This window comes from Dromiciops gliroides, chromosome 1 (genome assembly GCF_019393635.1).
Source record: "Dromiciops gliroides isolate mDroGli1 chromosome 1, mDroGli1.pri, whole genome shotgun sequence".
Classification (NCBI taxonomy): Eukaryota; Metazoa; Chordata; class Mammalia; order Microbiotheria; family Microbiotheriidae; genus Dromiciops; species Dromiciops gliroides.
In genome coordinates this window covers 626,591,842-626,618,911 of record NC_057861.1, presented here as the reverse complement: position 1 = coordinate 626,618,911, position 27,070 = coordinate 626,591,842, and the positions used below count along the sequence as shown (strand labels likewise).

Genomic DNA, 27,070 nt, shown 5'->3' with positions numbered 1-27,070 from the left:
TCCTCCTTGATCTACCCAAGACTCTGAGCTCCCTAAAGGCAGGACCTGTGTTGGGGGCTCCTCTGTCTCTCCTAGCTAAATGACTGTATGCTCTATGTCCTGGAACTAAGAATTCTGAATTAGTAGGGAGTATAGAGCTCCCTCGTACCGCCTTAAGCTCAGGGCTGTTTCCTCCTCTTTCCCCTCTCCCCATGAGCCCCAAATAGGGAGGTGATGAAGGTATCTCTGTTCCTACTAATTTAGGTGGTGCACCTGTTGAAGACCTGAAGTACCTGGCTCGGGACAATATTTCTATGGACATTGACACCTTCACAAGTCTCAATCCAGAGGTGCTGCAGGTAAGTGCCCAGCTTGGGCCCCCTTAGTCATTAGCCAGTAGACTGGGAAAGAGATGTCATTCAATACATTATTTATTTTTTTTTTTTTTAGTGAGGCAATTGGGGTTAAGTGACTTGCCCAGGGTCACACAGCTAGTAAGTGTTAAGTGTCTGAGGCCGGATTTGAACTCAGGTACTCCTGATTCCAGGGCCGGTGCTCTATCCACTGCACCACCTAGCTGCCCCTCAATACATTATTGCTGTGTACTGTATGTAGGGTTCTGAGGGAGAGAGGAAGATGAATTAGATGGGAACCCTGCTTTCAGGGAGCTTATTCTTTTTTTTCTTTCCAGTTTTTTTTTAATTGCATGCCTAATTAATTGATCCTCTATTTTATTGAGACATATCTAGAGATACAAATTTTTCTCTATATACTCTTTGGCTGCATCCAATAAATTTTGACATCAATTTTTTTAAACTTTGTGTTCCAACTTCTCTTCCTCCCTCCATTCCCACCCCCCACCCACAAGAACTCAAGCAATTCAAAATAAGTTATACACGAGTAGTCATGGAAAACATTATTATTATATTAGCTAGTTGTGAGATAAAACAGTCCAAAAAACCTCCAAAACTTCAGATTAAGGAATGCAAATAAACTTGTAGCTATCTAGAGATGGATAAATCATGTCATAGAAGCAATGAAGGTGAGCCTGGATGGACTTCAGGAGATAGTGGAGAATAGAGGGTCTGAGTGCTATGATCCATGGGATCACGAAAAGCCAGACATGACTGAATGACACCACCACCACCACCACAACACCAACAGCAGCAACAAATCTGGAGCCTGCTGTGACTTATCGAATAGAGCACTCTCATACTAGCTGTGTTACACTATGTAAATCACTTTATATCTCTGTGCATCAGTTTCCTTATCTGTAAATGGGGATAGCACCCCCAAATGGAGAAAATAGCACCTACCTCCCCTGGTTAGTGTGAGGATCAAATGAAATAATATTTGTAAAGCACGGAACCTAGCCTATAGTATGTACTTAATAAATTCTTATTTCTTACGTACAAAGTAATAATAGGGGGCAGCTAGGTGGTGCAGTGGATAAAGCACCAGCCCTGGATTCAGGAGTACCTGAGTTCAAATCCAGCCTCAGACACTTGACACTTACTATCCGTGTGACCCTGGGCAAGTCACTTAACCCCCACTGCCCCCCCCCCCAAAAAGTAATAATAAGAGTTGGCATTTTTTGTTGATAAATTTTGTTTTAACAAACCCAAGAGTGGGATTGTTGGGTCAAAGGGTATGAATGTTTTAAATTTTATCGTATAATACCATATGATTTTCCAAAATGGTTAGACTAATTCACAGCTATTCCAACAGTGAATTAAAATGCCTGTTTTCCCATTTGTTCTTCAGTTGTGTCTGACTCTTCATGACCCCATTTGGGGTTTTCTTGACAAAGGTACTGGAGTGATTTTCCATTTCCTTCTCCAGCTCATTTTCTAGATGAAGAAACTAAAGCAAACAGGGTTAAATGACTTGCCCAGGGTCACACAGCTCATAAGTGTGAGGCCGGATTTGTACTCAGAAAATGAGTCTTCCTGACTCCAAGCCCAGGCCTCTGCACCACTTAGCTGCCTTTGTTTTCTTATAGTCCCACAAATATTGAATTTTTCTATCTTTGTCAATTTGATGGATGTAAAGCAAGGGCATGCTGGTAGATGTTTAATGACCACTGTCTGAATGTGTGCACAATACATTTTCAAGTTAAATCTGCAGCATTAACATTTTCCCACTACTTTTCCAAGTCCAGACCATCAACAAAACAATTAATCAAATCTTGAGTTTGTCCAAAGTGTAAATGCCCACACTGAAAATGTAACAATGGGCTCTTGGGAGCCAGTTCAAGCAGGCTTCCGCACATCCCTGGGGTAAGACATGCCTCAGACTTGGTTTAATGTGAACTTCTCTGATTATTAGTGATTTATAACCCTTTTTTGAGGTGGTCATTCACAGTTTTTGTTTGTTTTGTTTTTGGTTTTTTGGTGGGGCAATGAGGGTTAAGTGACTTGCCCAGAGTCACACTGCTAGTATCAAGTGTTTGAGACTGGATTTGAACTCAGATCCTCCTGAATCCACGACCCTGCTTTATCCACTACACCACCTAGCTGCCCCAGAAAACTTCCTCTTCATATCTTTGATCCCTTATCTGAACTATTATCAACTTTTCATCTGATATAAACTCCAGAAAATAGTAGGGAAAGGGACCACAAGGCCCTGAGAGCTAGTGCCCCAGAGCACAGAGCCCACCCTCCAAAGCCACCAGCCTGAACCATGAAGTCATATGTAGAGAGGATGTTGGGTGGGTGTGAAGGCAGGTTGGGGGAGTAAATATTCTCAAAGGTACCTGGGTACCTCGTGCTACCTGTCAAGTTATAATTGCCATGAGGAATCAGTGACTGGAGCAAAAGAGGGAAGATTAGGAGCTTTCAGGGCAGTGGGAAGGGGTAGAGTTGGGGGAGTGTTAAGAGATAATGGAGGGGGGCAGCTAGGTGGCACAGTGGATAAAGTACTGGCTCCGGATTCAGGAGTACTTGAGTTCAAATTCGGCCTCAGACACTTGACATTTACTAGCTGTGTGATCCTGGGCAAGTCACTTAACCCCCATTGCCCCACCCCCCAAAAAAAGAGATAATGGAATAAAAATAATAATTAAAAAGAAAGAGATAATGGAATAAAGGGCAGGTGTGGTTGTGTTGAAGCTGTCCCACAATCGGCTATTGTGGGGGGGGGTGTTGGATTTGACCCATCTTTCCAGCTCTAATTGGTTAATCCCATGGTCATGCCACACTTCCCTGGATCCCCTTGTTCCCACTTTGGAGACTGCTGCTGAATACAAAGTATAAACTTAATTCAAAAACTTTTTATTAAATGCCTCCTATGTACAATGCACTGTGCTGTGACCTGGGGATAAGAGATGAAATTAGTCATGATCCCTGCCATCAAGGAGTTTATACTTTCGTGGGGTAGATAAAACAAATAAGTATAATGCAAGTCATGTGCTGAATGTCTGGGGAAAGGGCCAAGTAGAGAAGTAGAGGAGATTAAAAGAGGAATCACTTCCAGCTGGGAAGGATCAGGGAAGACTTCATGGAGGAGATAGCAACCGAGCCGAGCCTTGAAGGGAAAGATTTCTTTTTTTTTTTTGATGAGGCAATTGGAGTTAAGTGACTTGCCCAGGGTCACACAGCTAGAAAGTGTTAAGTGTCTGAGGCTGAATCTGAACTCAGGTCCTCCTGACTTCAGGGCTGGTGCTCTATCCACTGCGCCACCTAGCCACCCCTGAAGGGAGAGATTTCAAAAGAATGTGGAAGGAGTCCGTTTCAAGCAGAGGGGACAGTGTGAACAAATGAACTGTGCCTGGGAAATACAGGATGAGAATAGGAAAAGACAGTGACTTACTATAGCCAGAATGTGTAGAGGACCCTAGAAGCCAGGCTAAGGAACTTGTACTTTATCCAGCAGGCAATGGGGAACCACAGAAGGTTTTGGAGCAGAGGAATGATGAAAGTAGACTTGTATGTAGTAGTCCTACAAAGATTACTTTAATGCCAGGGTGAAGGATGAATTGAAGGAGGATAGAATGGAGGCAGGGAGATCAGGTAGGAAGCTATAAAAATAATCCAAATGAGAAGAGGCCAGAACCACGGTGGTTGTAGTGATGGTAGAAAGGAAAGTACAGACTTTAGAGATGTTAACAGAAGTCGAATTGAAAGGTCTTGATAACTAATAATAAGAATAATTGCCATTGTTATTATTATGGCTGGTATTTATATAGCATTTGAAAAGTACAGATATTCTACAATAAGCCAGGGAGGTATGTGCTATTATTATCCCCCATTTGACAGTTGAGGAAACTGAGGCAGACATCGATTAAATGACTTGCTCAAGGTCATGCAACTAGTAAGTGTCTGAGACTGGATTTGTACTTGGGTCTTCCTAGATCTAGGTCCAATGATGTATCCACAGAGCCTAATTGGATATAATTGGGTGTGAGGAGGTGATTAGAAAGAAAAAAGATGGGGCAGCTAGGTGACGCAGTAGATAAAGCACTGACCCTGGATTCAGGAGGACCCGAGTTCAAATCTGAACTCAGACACTTGGCTTTTACTAGCTGTGTGACCCTCATTGCCCTGCAAAAAAATAAAAGAAATAGAGAAGATAATAGATAATGCCAAAGTTTCAAACCTGAAGTAATTGGGAGAATGATGGAGACTTGAACAGAAATAGAGCGGGTAGGAGGGACAGATTTTGGAGAGAGAGCGACAAATTCCATTCTGGAGATGTTTAGTTTGAGGTGGCATCAAGTGGAGATGTGCAACAGGAGATTTAAGGCTGAAACTCAGGAAAGAGGTTAAAATCAGAGATACAGATATAAGGGCACGTTGTAGCAGGTAGAATGGCAAATTGGAGTCGGATAGCCCTGAATTCAAATCCTGCCCCAGAAACTTAATAGCAATGGCAAAAGTCACCTGACCTCCTGTAACCTCAGCTTCCTCGTTGATAAAATAGGGACAATAGTACAGACCACACAAGGCTCTTGTGAGAATCAGATGAAATAATACAGGATGCCTGGATTTGAACTCTGGACTAGAGGGAAGAGCTTGAAACAGAGGGTAAGGACTAATGCTACACCTAAGGAAGGTGCTCCAAAGATATTTGTTGAATGGAATTGAACCTGGTACCCAGGTTGGCTGTCCAGACAAGAGGCATAGAAGTTGGCATTAGAGTTTTTATGCAGGAGAAAGGACTAGATGACCCTTTCACAGTTTCTCCCTTACTTTCTTTTTTCTTTTTTAGTGAGGCAATTGGGGTTAAGTGACTTGCCCAGGGTCACACAGCTAGTAAGTGTTAAGTGTCTGAGGTCAGATTTGAACTCACGTACTCCTGACTCCAGGGCCGGTGCTCTATCCACTGCACCATCTAGCTGCCCCTCTCCCTTACTTTCACAGGGATTATCTGCCAAGCTTTTTTTAAGACAAGATAAGCTCCTCCCCTTCTGTGCCCAGTGGGAAGCAAGTCCACTTTAATTAATATAAGGTTGAGCCAGACAGAATGAGGATGGGGCCCCTTCGCCAGACTTGTTCCTAGTAAAAATAGCCCCTCATGTTTACATGAGGTGAGCTGTCTACAGCTGTAAACACTGAGCTGTTTACAAAGTGCTTCCACCCAAGAGTGGATAGGAAAGTTCTTTGTAAAGCTGTAAAGGATAACATAAGATTATATGTGATATTTACCCTGTCCACTTCACAGGGCTTTTAGAAAGGTTATCATTATTCCTATCTGACAGCTCGGGAAACTGTGGCTTAGGGGAAGGGAAATAACTCACCCAAGGTTATCCAGTGATCGGATAGTGGCAGAGATGGGAGTAGAATGCAGGTCTTCTGAGTCCCAGCCCAGGGGTCTTTGCATTGTGCCCTTATTGTTGTTTGTCCTTCATTCTGGAAGAGGCTCATGACATCAGAGTGATGTCATGACTTGCAGTGACTTTGATTTAAGTGAGGGAGGGCTGTGCAAAGTCACCAACCTCACAATGTCCTCAAGAGCCATCTGGGTCTAGTGGCAAGATAAAGATGAGGATGATTGGAGATGGCCCCTGATGTTTAAGACAATTGGGGTTAAGTGACTTTACCAGGGTCACACAGCTAGTAAGTGTCTGAGGTGAGATTTGAACCCAGGTCCTCCCGACTTCAAGGCCAGTGCTCTATCCAATGAACCACCTAGCTGCCCCTGCATTGTGTCACTCTTTGGTTTGAAGTGATACCAGGTCTATTCTTCATTGGCTTAAGGACTTTAAATGGCCTTCTAATTTGTAGGGGTAAGGAGTAGCAGGCAGGAGAGTGCCTGATAAATAAAGGGAGGGTCAGGGCAGCTAGGTGTCGCAGTGGATAGAGCACTGGCCCTGGAGTCAGGAGTACCTGAGTTCAAATCCGGCCTTAACACTTACTAGCTATGTGACCCTGGGCAAGTTACTTAACCCTAATTGCCTCACTAAAAAAAAAAAAAAGTGAGTCTCAAATTCCTTTTCTCCACACAGAACCTGAGTCTCAGCATCGTGGCAAAATTACTTGGACGAAACGTGGCCGACCTTCGGAAGGCCCGGAGCAACCCAGCTGTAAACTCTTGGCTCCAAAATCAGAACCAGTCAGCTCTGGAGGCCCTGGGGTTCGATCGGACCCCAGAACAGCTACACCACGGCTCTTCCACCACTGGGAAGCCTCTCTCTGCATGGGTCACTAACAAAGGGCACAGCTCCTCTGCTTCACCAAGTGGGCATGCCACTCACTCCCCTACCTCTGGTAGGTATCCGGGGCCCCAGCAACTCCCAGTGAGAAACTGCAGTCCCACTCCCCACTATCCATAGTGAAGCTTCAGGCTCTCAGTCTCTTTGTGATTTTCTTGGTGGCTTCATTCTTTGTAACACTCTCCACTGCTTCTCACATCTCCTCTTCTTTGACATCACTGCTGTTTCTGTTTCCTTAAGCCACCCCTTTATTGATGCTGCGGTATCTCTTGTCAATTCTCATTTTGCATGGAGACTTCCATTCAGTAGGAAGTTGTGTGGGAAGGAGGTACAAGGCTCCCCAATCACCCTCAGCTACCAGGAAAAAAAGATTTAAGCTGTAGGACACACTTTCCTCTTCCTCAACTAGGGAAGGTGTGAGGCAGGGAGATACCAGGCTTAGGGAATGAAGGGGCAGCTGTACTCAGGCTGGTGCTTTGCATGATTCTGGGAGGTGATCCATTCATTGCTAGCAGAGTGTTAAGGGGATGGGATGGAGATGAATTAAGAATGGAAACATGGGGGCAGCTAAGTGGCGCAGTGGATAGAGCACTGGCCCTGGAGTCAGGAGGACCTGAGTTCAAATCCAGCCTCAGACACTTAACACTTACTAGCTGTGTGACCCTGGGCAAGTCACTTAACCCCAATTGCCTCACTAAAAAGAAAAAAAAAAAGAACGGAAACACTATCAGCTCTATCATGTCTTTATCATGTTCCTGGAAATGTTATGAATTCCGAGAATGTCTGACACACCCACACCCAAATATAAGAAATAAGACACATTCCAAACTCAATAAGCAATAGTTGTGGTTTTTTTAATTTAAAAGCTTTTAAATGCTTTTTTAAAAAGAATATTTCTTCCCCCTCCAACATTGGGGTGATTAATTGAGAGCTTCTTGTATGTTTCTGGGACTCATGCTGGTGCCAATTTCTCCTCCTTGTTCCTCCCTTCTAGGCTGCTGCGTCCTGACACCTTTCTGCCTCCTCAATGCCTTTGGCCTTCCGATAGGCCTTATCTTACTCATGAAGCTCCTTTGATACTCCTGGACAAGAATTTTCTTCATTTACCAACCCCACCTGGACTCAATCACCCTCTTTGGATCAAAAATTTCCCTTCCCCAAAGCATGGAGTATGATCTACAACTGGGACCCTTATATTCTTCTCTCCTCAACTCAGAATGGACAAGGGTGCCAAGCAGACTTGAAGCTGACTTTGGCCCTGACCTGATGATGGGCCCTGGCCTTTGGGAGGTCCAACTATGCTCAGAACCCTGGGAGTACCCATTGGAAGGCCTGCTCAGTGACCTCTGCCCTTCCCTTCCCACAAGAGTCATCCTCACAAAGGTTCTTACCACCCCTGGACTCCAGACAGACAGGATCTGGACTGAATGCCCTTTTGGGAGCAGGCTGGACCACCCTGAGGAGGGCAGCTCTCCACTGTCCATGGGCTGGAGACACAGGGCAAACCACCTGGGGCAGTCTGTTTTTCTTGAGTCTTTGAGGGTCCAAGGTTGGGGGACAGGGAATGAATCCAGGCTGAGCATGCTCAGAAATACAGATGCTCAGGCCTCCCCTAACAGAAGCCTCACTGTACCCCTGCCAAGAACTGTGGTTCTCTGAGTGGGAAAAGTTCAAGTTTTGCTATCTTTATGATCTGATTTTAATAAATCTGAGGTTCTCCTCACACTTGTCTACCACTCCTTCCTTTTCATGTACCTAGTCCTTGGAGGAGGGGAGAGTGCACCCCTTTTCAGACTCCCAGAGGTACTTATTCATCTGGGGACAGATAAAGCCTTCTAAGACCACAGTAGAGGTTGTACCCTGGTGGGCATCAGACACATTTTATTAGTCCGGTAACACTGGTGGTAGGAGAAAGGAGCTAATGTCAATATGGGTTACTGACCCAAGTGGGCAATGAATCAGGTCTAATGCCTCATCCGTGCAAGCTTTACAGGCTCTCAAGCCAGGAATCAAAGCATCAGGAGACTTCAAGATAGGGGAAGAAGATAGAGTAAGAACACGACTATTACTTAGCTGTGTCCAAGTTCCTCCCATTTCTCACCTAGGGTCCTACCACACAGATACTGAACCAGCACTAGCTGCCCCTTTCACTCCTCCCTGTGTGAGGGATAGGCATGCCCAGGGACACCCTGTTCCCTTTTTGAATTGGCACCAGCTATCAATGAGCCATCATCCCAGCAAACCCCCAAAGGCTCAGAGGCCCCTGAGGATAAAGGCCCTTAGGAGACAGCCAAAATGCCAATCTAGGGGCAGGAACAGAACCTCCCAGCTTCTGTTCCTAAGAGTTATCATAGACCCCAGGGCTCCCTTTAGTCCCTACTTTTCATCACAAGAGTACTTCAAACTAGTGGGGCCCACCTGTAGACTAGTGTACAAGGACTCTGCTTTCTCAGGGATTGGGATCTGCAGAGGAAAAGGGCCGAAGGCAATGGAGAGCAAATGAGCATCAGAGTCAGAAGCAGCACCTGTCTATTCCCTGTCAGATTCTCACCATTCCCTCCTACTTCAGCCTGATTCAGGTTAGGGTCCAAGCTCTCATTAACTTGTCCAGTGAGTTTGCTCAGATCACTTCCTATTTCCCTCTCTGTGTAACAAGTTGTAAAAGATAGCCTTAAAGGAGGTAGCTAGGTGGTGCAGTGGATAAAGCACCGGCCCTGGATTCAGGAGGACCTGAGTTCAAATCCAGCCTCAGACACTTGACACTTACTAGCTGTGTGACCCTGGGCAAGTCACTTAACCCTCATTGCCCTGCAAAATAAAAAGATAGCCTCTTCCTTCCCTAATTCTATTAATACCACCTGTCCTGATTATATAGAGAGGGTTCTTGGAGGGTGGGAGAAGGGAAGGAGGAAGTAGCCAAACCTCAGGGAGATGATGAAACTCAGGGTGTAAAGTGATTTCTTTTATTTTTATAATTTCCTGGAATGAAAGCAGGCCAAAGCCCTATGCAGGCCCCTTCCCAAAAGGAAGGCTGTTGTCTAATTTTTGTTCCTGAGGCTGATGATGAAATAGCCATTGGGGATCCCCCCGGTGAGCCCAATGCCCAAGGCATCCAGGCTCTCCTGACGCTGCTTAAGGATCCATCCTCGGACTGGAGGGTTTTTCTCTTCGGCCTTCAGTTCCTTGAGGTTTCGTCCCAGGAGTCCACGTACCTCCTCTGGGGTCAATGGCTGAAGGACAAACCCAATATCTTATTGAGGGTCCCAGAGCCCAGCCTTGGGATTTCTAAGAAGATCCTCCGCCCTCTCCTAGGATAGTTATGGTCTAGTCATGATGAAAAGAGGTCCACATCTGCATAAATCCTTCCCTCACTCCCAACCTCAATTAATCAAGTTTATGGGGCCTATGATTTAAACCCAGATCAAAACTGAGTGAGAGTGAGAGGGACAGCTAGGTGGCACAGTGGATAGAGCACTGGCCATAGAGTCAAGAGCACCTAAGTTCAAATCCAGCCTCAGACACTTGACACTAGCTGTGTGACCCTGGGCAAGTCACTTAACCCCAATTGCCTCACAAAAAAAACAAAAAACAAAACAAAAAACAACTGAGTGAGAATTTAAGCTGCCTCCAACCAAGCAACTGAAGCCTCTGAATCTAACCGGGGCCATTGCCATACTAATCTCACCCTCAAAGTGGCACCATGTGCCAGTGCTTCCCACTGACCTCCTGTGTTAGGGCTCTCCTCCCTCCCCTTTGGCCATTCCCAATAGGGTGATGGTTCTAACTGTACCAAGATGGTGGCTTCTTGTAGTTTCTTAAATGTTTTCATGTCCATGTTAACATTCTTTTGGCTGAGTTCTTTAAGATCTTCTGTGGAGGCTCCACCTAGGAGTTGAGAGAGAGAGAGAGGCAACCTAGGAATTTGAGTAGCGAGCAAGACCCTGGTCCCTGGCTCCTCCTATTAGCAGTGAGCAGGATGATATCAGCCCTACTTAGAAGAACCATCAAATGCAAAATGTCAGCACTAGGAAGGACCTTAAAGAAAATAATCCAGAAGAGGAAACTAAAACCCAGAGAGGGAAGTGATTTGCTCAAGATCACAGAGCAAATTAGCAATGGAGCTGGGATTAGAACCTAAGGCAGTCTGATATGGTGGGAAGAGCATTAGATTGTTATTCAGGAGAACTGAGTTCTGGTCCCAATTCTGTTATTTGCTCGCTGTGTGATCAATGAATGATGAATTTGGCTTTCTTTTTCTTAACCTCAGTTTCTTCTTTTATAAAATGAAAGGGTTGGACTGGATTTCCAAGGACCCTTCTAGATTTGATGTTCCATGACTTTTCTGACCCCTGACTTTCTCTACTCTGCAGTGGGACAGGGAGAATCGAGGTTTAAGTGTAGCTCTGAGAGGTCATGGGGCTCAGAAACACTGGCTCAGCTAGGACCTGCCTGGATTTGAAAGAAGAATCAAGCTGAGGCAATATTCTATGGGAAAACCAGAACCAAGCCTAATCCACAGTTCCCCTTCTCTTTAGTCCCTTCCCCTAGTCACTCTGAGACAGAATCTCAGAGTTGGAAGTGACCTCAGAGGTCACCTAGCTTCCCCCTTACAACAATTCTGACAAGGGATCAACCAGTCTCTGAAGTTCTGCAATGATGGGGAACTCACTACCTTTTAAGGCAACCCATTTTACTTTTCATAAGACCAAAGGTTCACAGAGAGAGACCCAAAAGGGGCCTTTTAGGTCATCTAATTCAACCCCTTAGAGAAGTTACTCAAGACTATATAGGTATTAAGTTTCGGAGGTGAAAGAGGTTACTCAAGATTACACAGGTAACAAGTGTAGGGGCTGGGATTCAAACCCAGGTCCTTTGACTACATAGTCAGTATTCTTTCCATTGTACCACACTGCTTCTCAAATTAATTGTTGGGAAGTTCTTCATATCAAGGCAATATTCTCCTCCTTATGGCCTGTCTCCATTGGCCTTCATTCTATCTTCTGAGGCCAAGCAGAATAAATGAAATTTCTATTGCCCTCAACATACCTTCGATAGTGAAGGGAATGATAATAGGAGTGCAGGAGCATAGTTTAGAGCTGGAGAAGTCATTTAGTCCTTACCCTTTCACTTTATAGGTGAGAAAACTCAGGAGCTCAGAGAACTCTGTGACATGCCCAAAGTCACAGAGGTAATGTGCGGCCAGAGTCCTCTGACAGCAAACCCAGCGTCCTTTTCAACAGAGCATGTTTCCTTTCCATTCCCCCACCAACAAATGACTCCCTTCTCACCCTACTGTCTTCCTCCTATCTCCCCACACCACACATCTCATCCCTGCCTTACCCAGATAAGGTCGGATTCGCATGTAGTATTCTGCATCTGGTATCCCTTGGAAGGCAGCTTTGGCCTTTGGATAGAGGATTTTCTGTTGTGACTGGGAGCAGGCAGATGGGTTCAGGGGATTGGCCATTCTGGCAGCGGCAGAGAGAGGAAGAAGAGAAGAGCTAAAAGATCAGTAGTTACTGACTCCTCCCACCTCAACCCAGCACCAAAGACAGGGCTGCCACATAGTCAGGCAGAGAGGTACTGTCTTAAGATAGCCATAGATAGGGGCAGCTAGGTGGCGCAGTGGATAGAGCACTGGGCTTGGATTCAGGAGGACCTGAGATCAAATCCGGCCTCAGACCCTTGACACTTACTAGCTGTGTGACCCTGGGCAAGTCACTTAACTCCAATTGCCTCACCAAAAAAAAAAGAAGAAAAAAAAAGATATCCATAGATAGAGCTATAGATAGACAGAGAGATAGATACATTATACATACATGCATACATACACACATGTGTATACATGTGTGTGTATTTATAAATATATACACAGACATATATATGTATATATATATATTTTTTTCCTTCTCAGAATCTTACCCTCCCATATTCTCTCTAGCAGATAGCCTACAAGAGCTTCGTGGTCATCCCCTCCATAGCAAGAACTTAAACAGAAGTGTTTCAAAAGGTTTTGACTCAGTTTAGAGAAATTTAAGAGCCTCAATGCCTAAAGCAAGTTGCAGAAGGTTACAGAATGATAGAGGTCAGTGTGCTGTAGCAGAGAGGGCCCTGGCTAGGAGTCAAAAGCCCTCAGTTCTAGATCTAGCTCTGATATTAACTCACAATGTGACTTTGGATAATTCATTTCCCTTCTCTGAGCCTCAGTTTCCCCATCTGTGAAATGAGGTGGGAGATAGACAAGATGACTTCTAAGGTCCTCTTCAGCTATCATGTTTTCGGTTTCTTCATTTTTACAGAACCTAGAAATCTCATCCAAAGGGCCTGTGGCACCAGGCACCTTAAATAAAAATAGGTTGGTCTTGTTTCCTGACATCTGACATCTAACTATGGCTTTCCCTGAGGCTGACATTGCCCATGGATCCATACTGGTATTCATCTACCTCTTAGCTTATTCTGAACTTTCATCTTCTCCTTTTTTTATCATGAAACCATATGTTACATGATCTCAGCTGGGGCAAGGTAATTCTTTTCCACCTACCTAACTGATCCATTATCCCACTCACAGTGGTTTTTCCAAATCTTTTCACTCTTCCTCAAACTTCCCATGGCTCCCCCTCCCCAGTTCTCTTTTTTTTGAGGGGCAATGAGAGTTAAGTGACTTGCCCAGGGTTACACAGCTAGTAAGTGTCAAGTGTCTGAGGCCAGATTTGAATTCAGGTCCTCCTGAATCCAGGGCTGGTGCTTTATCTACTGCACCACCTAACTGCCCCTCCCCAGTTCTCTTGGCTGAGTGCCTTGCCACATATTTCATTGAGAAAATTGAGGCCATTTGAAGAGAATCTCCTCCTGGTTTCCTCATCTCATATCACCCTGATGCCTTCTGCCATTCTGTCCTCCACCCAACTTACATGATAAGGAGGTCCTTCTCCTTGACAAGACACCCCTTTTTACATGTATAAATGATCCCATCCCATACATCTTCAGCAGATTGCTACCTCTATCACCACCACCCTCAATAATCTCCAATGTTCCCTGTCTATTGGCTGCTTTCATGCTACTCACAAATACTCACGGAGACCCTATGTCTCTACATCTTCAAAATAAATCCAACCGTCACTTGACTTGTGCCTTCCCATTAGTTGTCATCCTCCAGCTCTCCTCCCTTTTGTGGGTAAACTAACTTGAGAAGACCATCTACAATAGGTGCTTCCTCTTTGTTTCTTCTTACTCTCTTCTGAATTCTCTGCATTCTGACTTCTGGATTCACTATTGCACTAAAATTGCTCTCTCCAAAGTTACCACTATCTCTTAACTGTCAAATGTAATGGCCTTTTCTCTATCTTCATCTTTAATGTCTTTGCAGCCTTTGACTCTGCTGATCGCACCCTCTTCTTCTCATACTCTCATTTCTCCAGGTTTTTCTCATCTCTTAATTCTCCTAACTATATGCCTCTTCTTTCTTAGCATCCTTTGCTGGATTTTCCTCTGATGGATTTTCCTTTGGGTCACACCCACTAACTATGGGTGGCTCCCAAGGTCTATTCTGTTCCCACTTCTCTTCTCCCACTACACTATCCTACTTGGTGATCTCATCAGCTTCCATGGAATAATGATCATCTCCGTGCAAAAAATTCTCAGATCTATTTTTCCAGCCCTAACTGCTCTCCTGAACTCTAGTCTTACCTCTCCAACTGCTTATTGAACATCTCAAATAGGATGTCCAAAACTAAACTCTATCTTTCCCACAAAACCCACCCCTCTTCCTAATTTCCCAATTACTATCAAGGGTAGGATAAGCAACAACAACAACAACAATAGCAGCAAGGCTACCATCATCCTCTTAAGTCACCAACAATAGCAGCAGCAAGGCTACCACCATCCTCTTAAGTCACCAACAATAGCAGCAGCAAGGCTACCACCATCCTCTTAAGTCACCAACAATAGCAGCAGCAAGGGTGCCACCATCCTCCCAGTCACCAAGGCTTGAAACCTAGGTGTCATCCTCAACTCCCCCCATATCCAATCTCTTATCAAGGCCTATCTAATCAACCTTTGTGACATCTCTCCTATGTGGCCCCTTCTCTGCTCTGACACTGCCACCACCCTGGTGCAGGCCATTGTCACTTCACTTCTAGACTATTGCAATTGCTTGTTAGTTGACCTTTCTGCCTTAAGTCTCTCCCCACCTTCATCCAAACTCCACTCAGCTATCAATGTGATCTTTCCAAGGCACAAATTCCACACTAATCCCCTCATCAATAAAGTCCAATGGCACCTTATTGCTTCCAAACTCAAATATAAAACCATCTGACTTTTAAAGCCTTCATGGTCTGGACACTTCCTACCTTTCCAGTCTTTGTCCACCTTACTCCCCTCCGTGTACTCCATGATCCAGTTACTCTGGCCTCCTTAACTGCTCCTCACACAAAACACTCTATCTCCTAACTCGGTAATCTATCCTCCATGCCTGGCCTGCTCTCCTTGCTCCCCTCTACCTCCTGGCTTCTCAGGTAAAGTCTTAGCTAAAATGCCCCCTTCTGTAAGAAGCCTTTTCCAATCCCCCTTAATGTTAGTGTCTTCTCCTTAGATATTCTCCAATTTATCATATATATATTCTTGGTTTGCTTATATATTATCTTCCCCATTAGACTGTGAGACCCTGCTCCTTGGAAGCAGAGGCTGACTGGGTCTCCATACCCTTGCCCTTTCTTCTTAGTTCCAGTGCTTAGCACAGTGCCTGGCACGGAGTAGATGCTTAACAAATGTCTGTTGATGACTTCATCCCATCGGGCCTCCTGCTCTTACTCCTTCCAAATTCTGGGGTTGGAACTCTGAGTAACCATGAAAATACCTCATTAGTAATTGGCAGGACCCTTCCCACTCCCCAGTGTGTGCACTGGGGCCCAACATCTACACTAGGGAAATAATCACAGTTTCTCCCCTGCCCTCCCCCACCCAGAAAGGGTACACTTTTTTGACCATAGGAAATAATTTGTTTATTTCCTTGGATTCCTAGGCAGCTACAGCTAGCACAGCACCTTCCACATAGTAGGCCCTTGATAAATGCTAATTGAATTAAATTGAATTCCCTCTGTACTAATACCAAAGGAAGAATCATTTCTTCACTCTCTTTCAATTATCTGAATTAATGTACCAACCCACAATGATGGCAGTTATCTGATCTACAGATTGGCAGATTACCCAAAAGCTGCCTTGGTTGGGCTTTGGAATTTGTTGTTGTTGTTGTTCAGTCATTTCAGTCATGTTTGACTCTTTGTGAGCCCATTTGGGATTTTCTCAGCAAAGACACTGGAGTGGTTTGCCATTTCTTTCACCAGCTCATTGTACAGATGAGGAAACTGAGGTAAGCAGGGTTGCTAAGGGTCACATAGCTAGTAAGTGTCTGAAGCAAGGTTCGAACTCAGAGAGATGAGCCTTCCTAACTCCAAGCTTGGCACTCTACCCAATGTATCACCTAACTGCCCTATAACTAGGTTTGGCTAAGATGGTTTTATCTTTCCCTAGCAGATGAGCTTGGCAACCTGGAGTTAAGAAGACCTGAGTTCAAATCTGGACTCTGACACTAGCTATGTGACCCTGGGCAAGTCACTCAACCCTGCCTGCCTCAGCTTCCTCATCTCAAATGATCTGGAAATGGCAAATCACTCCAGTATCTTTTTTTGGAATGGGGGGCGGGCAATGAGGGTTAAGTGACTTGCCCAGGGTCACACAGCTAGTAAGTGTCAAGTGTCTGAGGCTGGATTTGAACTCAGGTCCTTTTGACTACAGGGCTGGTGCTCTATCTACTTCTCTACCTAGCTGCCCCTACTGCGGTATCTTTACTTGAGAAAACCCAGAATGGGGTCATAAAGAGTTGGACACAACTAAAATGACTGAACAACAACGTGACGGACACTGTGCTAAGTGTTGGGGATGCAAAAAGAACCAATGAATCTGTGTTCTTTACAGCCTGCTCTGAGCTCCCTAGAAACCCACCCCAAGGGCCTGGGCAGGGGTGCTGGTTCCAAGGCCCGTGCTCACCTGAGGGCGGATGGCTCTATGGTACTGAGCTGCTCTTCGGTCAGACGGCAGAGGTATTTGGAACCAATGGCATTCAGGGCGGTGACATTGAGGGGCCCGCCACCTTGGATGTAGCGGTTAATCACTGCCAGATCCTACAATAACAGAAGCTCAGTCTCACAGAATCTATGACTTGAAGACCCTAGGATTCTAGGAAATGCAAGAGAACGTTTTAGTCTGTCCTCTCCAGCCTTTAGGAGGCTGGATGTTGTTGACTTGGGGCTCCAGGTCTGGGAGCTGGAAAGAGCACAGCTTAAAGGACAGAAGTACCTTCCCTGGGTGTCTGATCTAGAGAGCTGATTATAGCATCTTGCAAATCTCTTCCCCACCCATGATCTTAATCAATAATCTTGGGACCTCACCCCTTCCCTGAGCTGTCCTGAAGATCACATGAGGTCATGGATATAAAATCCCTTTGTACACTAATCTACAGCCCCAGCCTCATGCATATAAAGGACTTTTTTTTCCCCTTTCCTTTCGGGGAGAAGAAACAAGGAGTAGGGACTGGGGCCTTAATAACCTCATTCTGCTGGCTCATAATTAAAGGGAAATAACTCCCCACTATGGGGCAACTAGCCTGTAGAAAGACCCACACTCACTAAAATCTCTGTAGGGCCCCAGAACACCCACCCAAGTCTTGAAATATATTAAGGGTTAGGGAGCTAAGAGATCACCAAATCATCATTTTCAGAGCTGGCTTTGAGCAGGGCATCCAGAGTCTCCACAGAGGTCACATTCCACTTCCTGACTTCTTCAGGGGTAACATGTTTAAAGAGGCTGCCCAGGTTATTCATCACAAACTCAGGGTACCCATTTGGGTAGAGCTGGAAAGGGAGGAAGAGTGTAAGAGAACTCTCAGTATTTCTTCTTCTTCTTTTTTGCAGGGCAATGAGGATTAAGTGACTTACCCAGGGTCACACAGTTAGTAAGTGTCAAGTGTCTGAGGCCAGATTTGGGTTTTTTTTGTTTATTTGTTTGTTTGTTTATTTTTGTTTTTGTTTTTTTTAGTGAGGCAATTGGGGTTAAGTGACTTGCCCAGGGTCACACAGCTAGTAAGTGTTATGTGTCTGAGGCCGGATTTGAACTCAGGTACTCCTGACTCCAGGGCCGGTGCTCTATCCACTTCACCACCTAGCTGTCCCCTGAGGCCAGATTTGAACTCAGGTCCTCCTGAATCCAGGGCCAGTGCTACCCCCTCAGTATTTCTTTTGTTGAAATGAATTTCAATCAAGTCTGTTTACTGAGCCAGCAGAGAAGAGTGTGAATAACCCCCCTCAATTTTAAGATGGATAGAGGGCAGCTAGGTGGCACAGTGGATAAAGCACTGGCCCTGGATTCATGAGGACCTGAGTTCAAATCTGGCCTCAGATACTTGACACTTAATAGCTGTGTGACCCTGGGCAAGTCACTCAACCCTCATTGCCCTGCAAAAAAAAAAATTTTTTTTAAATTTAAGATGGAGAATCTTCCTCAAGATAATACCCAAAGAGAAGATAATAAAAATATTAAATTAGTTGTATTCCCTGGGCACAGTAGGGTGGCTGATGTGGGATAGCTAGGGCATAGCAAGCACAGGTTATAGATGATCTACTAAGGAGGTCACTCCCAGTTAGCTAATCTGGAAGCAAAAACACTGGCATCACAACTTCCAGGGTTCTCCCTGAGAAGCACTGCCCTCCAATAACCCAAGCAAAATGGAGTGGGAGGGTGTCAGAGCCAGAAAGGACTTTAGAAAGCCTCTAGTCCAATCTCCACTTTTATAAAGGAAGGCCCAGAGGCCCAGAAAAGTGAACAGACTCAGCTAGGGTCACAGAGACAACAAGAAGCAAGCAGAGGCAGAACTAACTACCAGTCCAGGATTCTTCCTACTGTACCACAATGTCTTGAGCAGGTTTTCTCCAACTAAGGGGTAAGATGGGTAGCCATTCAGTGCTAGCAATTAGAGACTCTAGTAGGAGGCAACTGATGGATAAGAGGGGGGCCTTGCCCTGTGGGACCTTTCTAGAAAAGGGATCAACTGTCACCTGAGTCCCTGGGCACTCTAGCCTGTAGCCCAGCCTCCTAAATAGAGGGTTATAAAAACAAGCAAGAGGAATGGTATAATAACAATAAAGAAGGGGGCAACTGGGTGGCACAGTGGATAGAGCACTGGCCCTGGATTCAGGAGGACCTGAGTTCAAATATGACCTCAGACACTTGACACTTACTAGCTGTGTGACCCTGGGCAAGTCACTTAACCCCTGTTTACCCCTCAAAACAAAACAAAAAAAAAAAACAATAAAGAAGTAGTATAGGGGGCAGCTAGGTGGTACACTGGATAAAACACTAGTCCTGGATTCAGGAAGACCTGAGTTCAAATCCAGCCTCAGACACTTGACACTTACTTGCCGTGTGACCCTGGGCAAGTCACTTAACCCTTATTGCCCTACCTCAAAACAAAATAAAACAAAACAAAAAAGAAGTAGTATAGTGGAAAGGGCAGGGAGCCTTGGGTTCCCATCCCAGGACCCCTATTAACTTGCTGGGTGACTTTGAGATAAACCGCATCCTTTTTCTGGCCCTCTAGGTTTACAGATGAGAAAACTAAAGCCCAGAGAAATTAAGCGGTGGTCACAGGCAGAACCAAAGCTCCTGTTTGGACGCCGAGCCCAGCACTTTTCCCATTCACAGGTCTGATGAGAGTATGGAGAAGGAAGGGCTTTGGGAAGTGGGATGATAATTATGTATATTTGGGGGTAGGGGGAGGCTGAGGCCCACGGTACCTCATCCAGTTTAGCCTTGAAGATCATTTCCTGGTCATAGGTGAAGGGGATGGCCTTTAGTTTGTCCAGGTTGGCTGCCAGCAGAGATGCATTCAAACAGCTCTTCACCTGCTCCTCATCCATGAACACCAGGTCATCATTTATCTCTGTGATCTCTTTTTCTGGGCACTGAGCTGTGGGCACCACATCAGCTGGCATTAGTCTGAGTCTGTGTACACTATCCTCATCTCCCTCTCCTCCTTCCGCACACATTAGACACCAAAACCCTGTCCTGCTACATCCTTGCCCTTTCGTTACCTTCTCTCTCCCCAGCATTCCCTTGTTCCTCATCTGCCTAGTTCTCTCCCCCTTCTCTCCTTTTTGTTCTCACTCCTCCCTGTGGTAGAGCAAAGGTCAAGAGTGGTAGTTATTGGGGCAGCTAGGTGGCACAGTGGATGGAGCACGGACCCTGGAGTCAGGAGGACCTGAGTTCAAATCCAGCCTCAGACACTTAACACTTACTAGCTGTGTGACCCTGGGGAAGTCACTTAGCCCCAATTGCCTCACTAAAAAAAAAAAAAAAAGAGTGGTAGTTACTGGCAGAGACTTGGGAGGAGGACAGGATTTCCCATTCCTTTTTCTTCCATCTTCTTTCCCTTCCTTCTCCCTTATTCTCTCCTTCCCTTTCCTTCTGCTTGTCTGTCATCTGCTCCTATTCTTTTCTTCCTCCTTTCTCCCATTCCTCTTTTCCTCTCCTCTCCCTCAATCTCTCTTATTTTATCCTTCCCGCAATTCTCTGAACTGCTCCTCCCCCCTCCAACTTTTTCTCCTCCTTGACTCAGATGAGAGTCAGAAGTTCCCAGACAAGAAAACTTCCCTCTTATACCTGACTTCTCTTCTCTTTCCGTCCCTCCTCACCTTCTTACTGGCCTTGACTGCTGCTAAAAATGTTCTCTCTCCCAGTCTTTGCCAGTAACTACCTCTAGAGTCTTTTCCTTTCTTTTTTCTTTCTTTTTCTTTTTTTCAGGGCAATGAGGTTAAGTGACTTGCCCAGGGTCACACAGCTAGTGTCAAGTGTCTGAGGTCAAATTTGAACTCAGGTCCTTCTGAATCCAGGGCCGGTGCTTTATCCACTGCGCCACCTAGTTGCCCCTGCCAGTAACTACCAAACTTGGGCTTTGCTCCACCCCTAGGTTGGCAGACCAGGGTCCCATGTTGGGAAGTTTCTAATAGTTGGGCCCATTGTACCAAGATTGGTCACTGAGGGCTGACCTTCCCCCCACCCCCAGGAATCCCCAGGCACTCACCGGCAGCCCTCCTATATCGGGAAGACTGGAGGTTTTGGATGAAGGCTCTCAGATTCTGCCGGGGCCAGGAGGGGTCTGGGAGGGCACGTTTCAGCCAGGAGGTCACAACACTCTGAGAGGAAGGGGCCATGCCTGAGTGGTAGCAAAGTCTGGTGCACAGCTCTGGCCTGGTGTCGGTCTGCCCTAATTCACTGTGAAATTCTGGGTAAGTCATCAAGCCCAGGGCATGCCCTATCAGGTGTGCTGTGAGGGATTCCCAAATCTCCATCCCCTAAACTCTCCCATTACCTGAAATTCCTATATTAGAGCTCTGTCTCTTTGGGGCCCTCATGAAATACAAAAGCCCTTGGTTAGGGTGAGAGAGTCCCATTCAGTTCCTGTTTTAGAGGTCAGGTACTTTTTTTTGGAGGATGAGGGTAGAGAGAAGGGAGTAATAAGGGGGGGGGAAGAGGCAGGATTGGGGATAGGGCTCAGTGAAGTTTGTTTTTGTCCCCACAAAGGGGTTTCTTCTGGGCCCTTCCCCCATCTTCATTAGGAACTACTCTTAGATTTTATTTCACACTGAGAAATCAGTGACCAAAAGAACGGCAGATGACTATTCTCATAGGCCTCAGGGTCTTTAATCAAAGGGACAAAGCCCTAATGGTGGAATTTCAGGCACCACTTCCAATGTGTGCATTTGTGCTCCTGCTCCACTAGATTGATATTTCTTTCTTCTACATCTGGATCTTGGTTCCTTCTCAGCCATCCTCCCTCCGTCACTCCCATACCCTGTGATCAAGGTTATCTTTCTCATCTCCTCTTGGTAAGGCACTCACCTGGGGGATGTTCTGGACAATGTGCCTGTCAAAAACCGGCAGCAGGCCCCTAAGGGCATTCAGGGTAGATACTGACCATCTGGAGGGGGGGCTGCAGAGATGGACAGGCAGAAGTCAAAAGGTGGTCAGATGGAAGAGACTGACCCAACTGAGTCTGAGGTGGGGTAGGACCCAGCCTAGCCCAGGTCCAGCTAGTTCCCCCTCAGGCTGGAAATAGACAAAAACACCCTCAAGAAGACAGAAGTGGGGGCAACTAGGTGGCACAGTGGATAAAGCACCAGCCTTGGATTCAGGAGGACCTGAGTTAAAATCCGGCCTCAGACACTTGACACTTCTAAGTGACCCTGGGAAAGTCACCTTCATTGCCCAGCAAAAAAAAAAAATGACAGAAGCAAGATCACATGCATGCATGCATACATATACATACTCATTTACACATGTCCTCATATGCATGTTCCTATATGTGTGTCAGACATACTCACAGACCTTCTCGTTCACTCTTCCATAGGCTCTGAGGGAGGTGCCTTACCCATAGGGAGAATCTTCGGAACGTAGGGCCATGCTGGAGGCCTCCTTCTGGTCAGGGCTAAAGGGGCCACCACAATGCTCCAGCCGAGGCAGTAGCACCTCTGCAGAATTGTTGATATAACGTCCCGCCAGGTCACAGGCCAGCCGGCCCAGGGTTTGAATGTCCTCCTCGCTGACTCGTGTATCCGAAATGCCCTGTGACAGCAACCTCTCAGCCTGGCCCAATAGCTGTAATCTAGGACCCTTGCCAAAGCATACCCACCCAGGGTACCTTCTACCTTCTATCAGCTGTTCTCCCACCCAAGCCCTTGACAGCTAGGGACAATCCCCTGGCCGTTTCTTCCCCTGTCCCTGGGCAAGCACCCATCCTTCTCGAACAGAGCCTGGACAAGGTCCTGGGGGGAGGAAGGGGGGGGGGTCTTAGACCAGGGATAAAAATTAACCCTTATTTATTAATATCCAACTGAGGCTTTGCTATATCCCATTCAACTTGGCTCATGACCAAGTGATTACTTGTAAGCCATTCAGAAAAGAGTTTTCTCACATTAAAAATATAAAAAGTGGGGGCAGCTAGGTGGCGCAGTGGATAGAGCACCAGCCCTGGAGTCAGGAGGACCTGAATTCAAATCCGGCCTCAGACACTTAACACTTACTAGCTGTGTGACCTTGGGCAAGTCACTTAACCCCAATTGCCTCACTAAAATATATATATATAATATATATAAAAGTTATCTCTTGCCATACTCCTCTGTGGGCATCCTAGGGGGCTCCCCACTACCACTAGTTCCAGCTCCACTCCAAAGAGGACATGCCCAATCTGAAATTTCTGAACCTTTGTGGGTATACCAGCAACTATTGGAGAGGTAATGTGATATAGGGGAAAGAACACAGGACTCAGAAAATCTGAGTTTGGCTCTGCCACTCACTCACTACCTGTGTGATCCATTTCCCATCACTGAATCTCAATGTCCTCCTCAGTAAAATGGGCCTAATACACTTTCCCAGAGTTGCTTTGAGGACACAGATTTGTAAACAGTGAAATGGGACAGAAATGAACGGGGTGTTTGTTTGGTATGGGGTTCGGCGGTTTCTGACTGTAGGGAGATCTGTGTCGGGTGGATGATGGTGGGGAGGAGGGTTAGGTGCTATTAGAGTTACACACAGATGCAGTTACAGCCTCACACCTTGAAATTAACCCAATTTTCACAGACATGGCTTTGGAACACAGTCTGATTTCTCTCGGTCTCTCGTGACCCTTCCATTTATACTTTTTGTGGTTGTTGTTCATAGTGGGTGGATAGAGTACTGGACTTGGAGTCATGAAGTCCCAAATCCAGCCTTAGATATTCCTAGCTATGTGACCTTGGGCAAATAAATCATGTAACCTCTCTGAGCCTCAGTTTCCTCATCCATAAAATGGGGTTAATAACAGCACCCACCTCTCCGGGCTGTCGTGAAGATTAATTGAGATAATGTATATAAGTCACTTTGTAAACTTTACAAGGCTATAGAAATATGATCCATTAGTATCATATCCAGCATCTGTTATAACTATGAGAGACCTCAGAAACCATCTAATCCAACATACTCATTTTGCATATCAGGAAACTGCAGGGGGCAGCTAGGTGGCGCAGTGGATAGAGCACCGGCCCTGGATTCAGGAGGACCTGAGTTCAAATCCTGCCTCAGACACTTAAACAATTACTAGCTGTGTGACCCTAGGCAAGTCACTTAACCCCAATTGCCTCACCAAAAAAAAAAAAAAAAAAAAGGAAACTGCAGCTTTAAAATGGTTAGTGACTTGCCTAAGGTTACATAAAGAGGAAAGAACAGAATTGCTACACAGGGCACATTACTGCAAATCAGTACTTTCAATTCCTGGGGTTCAATTCCTTGTGAGTCTGAATCTTCCCTTCCCTCCTCTCTGAAGAACAGAAGAGAGCATAGCTCACATTTCTACACTGCTTCTTCCTTGGACGTTGGCAATATGAGTATTAGTATATTGTCCTTACAGAGGGGGAAACTGAGGCACAGAAAGCTGAGGTCACACAGCAAGCAATTAATAGAGCAGGAACTCCAAGTCCAGAGTTCTCTCCCCATCACCATCCCAACAGATGCTGTTAGGGGCTTTCAGCTGAGCATCCCTTTCCATTCTTAACCCATCTTCAAGACCAGCCCCCTCAGCACCCTAAGGAGCTAAAAGCCTAAATCAGTCTTGGGGATATAGTTTGCCAGATAGTAATAAGGTGCAGAGCCGGTCCCAGCCAATAAGTGGCTCAAGTCTCAGCCCAACCTTCCCTGGCCTTCCTTACATCCCTGCCAAGTTCACCCTCCTCTCCCCACCCCAAGCTCTGAGCTCCCTACCAGACAAGTCAGGGCCTCCGAGAGTAGTCTTGATCTCAGGGGCGAATCCTTCTGAAGAACATCCAGGTTGGACTCTCCCACCCGAATGAAGAAATTTCTGCAGCCTCCAGTCCTTGTATAGGCAGAAGGGCTGGAAGGAACCAATAACATATTTTCACATCAACCCCACCCCCCACACCCCAGGGACATTTCACAGAATCCCAGATGCTCCAAACTGGAACGAACCTGCCAGCTATTTAAGCTAATCTCCCATGATACGCATGATCCCTCTCTATAACGGTCATAGGTAGGTTGATCCTCCAATTTCCTCTCAAACATTGCCATAGGTGGGAAATTCATGATCTTTCAAAAAAACCCAGCCCATTTCATTGTCATCAATCTCTAATTGTTATTAATCAATCAATCAATGTTTATTAAGAGCCTACTATGTGGGGATACAAAGAGAGGCAAAAGACAGTCCTTGCCCTCAAGTAGCTTACAATCTAATGTTAGAAAGCTTTTCCTCACTAGCTGTGTGACCCTGGGCAAGTCACTTAACCCTCATTGCCCCACAAAAAAAGAAAGCTTTTCCTTATATTGAGCCCAAATCTACTTCTTCTTAATTACATTAGTCCTAGTGCCTCTCAGTCCCCCATCTCAGCTTAAAATCCCATAGAACAAGCCTGGTTCCACAACTCTTAATATGGTAGAAGATGGAATTACTATGTTCTCCCCGAAGTCTTCTCTTCTCTTAGTTAAAATATCCCCATTTCTTTTGACCTATACTTAGACGTCATGGTCCCTAGGCTGCCTTTCTCTACTCACATTCTAGCTTGTCCATGTCACTCTCAAAGTGTGGCCAGGTCACAGGTGGTCAACATGGCCCTAAGCTGAAAGTAGTAACCACCAGAGACAACATGGGCTTCCTAGCAAATGAGAAAATGCCCCTTTCCTCAGAACTGGTAGTAATCATCTGTGGCTGGGATTATACATGATTATCTGTGGGACTTTGTGTGGATAGATACACCCCTATGGGGGCTGGGGAGTGAAAGTGTAAGGTAGGCCCCACTCATTGTGAGGGGAACCATGCCAATGTGGCAGATTCATAAGATCTTAGAGCCAGAAAGAGTCTTAGAAATCTGACAGTCCAAGCACCACCCTTTCTAGGGGAGGAAACTGAATCTGGCCTGGTGGGCGCTGAGCTTCTGAGACTTGACACCTATCTCTAAGGCTGTGTCCTCACTATCTCAGGGTGCACGTTATGGCAGAAACAGCTCTAGGATGTAAGTTCCTTGAGGGCAGTGCCCATTTGTTTTTTCATTTTTGTCTTTATTATTGGTACCTAGCACCATATCTTGCACATAGTGGGTGCTTAATAAGTGCTTACCGAATTTACTTCATTGGAAAGCCAGGAAGTCCTGTGTTCAAATGTTGGCTCTATGACTAAATTGTGATGTAACGTAGTATAAGTGACTTCCCTTTTTTGAACCTCAGTTCCTCTATCCATAAAATGAGTTAAATAGATTCCAAGGCCTTCCTCAGCTTTGACATTCTATGAATATGTTACAGAAGCTGGGTACTCATGGTGCCCATTATTGGTGGTAGGAGGCAAGGTAGGACCCACCCAAGAAGTGATGGTGCAGTTCCCTCACCCTTGGGCAGATTAGATTATAGGATTATGCTATAGACCCCTAGGTAGCCTAGTGATTAGAGCACTGGGCTTTGAGTCAAGAAGTTTTATTGTTGCTCAGTCATGTCTGACTCTTTCATGACCCCATTTCTTGGCAAAGGTACTGAGTGGTTTGCCATTTACTACTCCAGTTCATTAACTGAAGCGAACAGAGTTAAGTGACTTGCCCAGGGTCACACAGCTAGTAGGTATCTGAGGCTGGATCTGAGCTCAGGTCTTCCTGATTCTAGGCCCAGTGCTCTATCCACTAAACCATATAGCTGCAAACACAGTATCAGCATGGTACTGGGGCTATGAAAGATACAAAAATGACACAAGTTTAAGTGACTTGACTAGGGTCACACAGCTATAGAGTCAAGAAAACTTAGGTTCAAATCCACCCTTAGATACTTACTAGCTATGTGACCTTGGGACAGCTGCAGCAAGGGTGTCACATGGACCTTGAAGTCCAAGTCCTGGTTACCCCCATGACAAATAAGGGTATTCCTACAATTTAAAATGGCACTAAGACTTTGGGAATACCCTATATGCAAAAAAAGGTTTTTAAACCTTAAAATGCTATATAACTGTTAGTGCTTAATATCAATATTATTACCCTGGCCCCATAGATCCTGGGTTGGGGTGGTCAGGGAAAAGGCTTGGAGGGATCATCTCGCTCAGAACTCACCTTAGAAACAGCAACATCTCCCTGGGGTAGTCGTCCAAGTCCTCGAGAATGCCATCCTCAGTGACTCTCTCGGCCAAACAGCTCAACTGCAGATAGGGGAGGGTGTCTACCTGAGGCCCTATAGTTGAGGTGCTGCCTCCCTGTCTGAAGGGGACCAAAGATCTCCTTTGGTGGCTGAGATCTTCCCAAAAGAGCTTTCCTCTGTGGGGCTCGGTTCACATGTCACTAGTTCATATATTATTCTTATTCATAATAATGAATA

At 45.7% G+C, this 27,070-nt stretch overlaps 2 protein-coding genes across 2 annotated transcripts in view; one reads left to right on the top strand and one right to left on the bottom strand.

Moving 5' to 3' along the window:
* Window positions 1-7,708, top strand: part of LOC122752951 (mesothelin-like protein) — a 29,333-nt gene extending 21,625 nt beyond the window's left edge. The window contains exons 11-13 of the mRNA XM_043999969.1: window positions 244-338; window positions 6,425-6,686; window positions 7,626-7,708. Coding sequence (XP_043855904.1) covers window positions 244-338; window positions 6,425-6,686; window positions 7,626-7,708 — 440 coding nt within the window. The remainder of the gene's footprint in view (window positions 1-243; window positions 339-6,424; window positions 6,687-7,625) is intronic.
* Window positions 7,709-9,599: 1,891 nt separating this feature from the next.
* The window catches only part of LOC122735829, a 40,096-nt gene continuing 22,625 nt past the window's right edge, over window positions 9,600-27,070 (bottom strand). The window contains exons 18-28 of the mRNA XM_043977632.1: window positions 26,809-26,894; window positions 24,473-24,602; window positions 22,110-22,303; window positions 21,581-21,671; window positions 20,763-20,874; window positions 19,477-19,649; window positions 17,389-17,538; window positions 16,676-16,809; window positions 11,972-12,099; window positions 10,422-10,516; window positions 9,600-9,861 (exon numbers count right to left, since the gene is read on the bottom strand). Coding sequence (XP_043833567.1) covers window positions 9,670-9,861; window positions 10,422-10,516; window positions 11,972-12,099; window positions 16,676-16,809; window positions 17,389-17,538; window positions 19,477-19,649; window positions 20,763-20,874; window positions 21,581-21,671; window positions 22,110-22,303; window positions 24,473-24,602; window positions 26,809-26,894 — 1,485 coding nt within the window. The 3' untranslated portion in view covers window positions 9,600-9,669. The remainder of the gene's footprint in view (window positions 9,862-10,421; window positions 10,517-11,971; window positions 12,100-16,675; window positions 16,810-17,388; window positions 17,539-19,476; window positions 19,650-20,762; window positions 20,875-21,580; window positions 21,672-22,109; window positions 22,304-24,472; window positions 24,603-26,808; window positions 26,895-27,070) is intronic.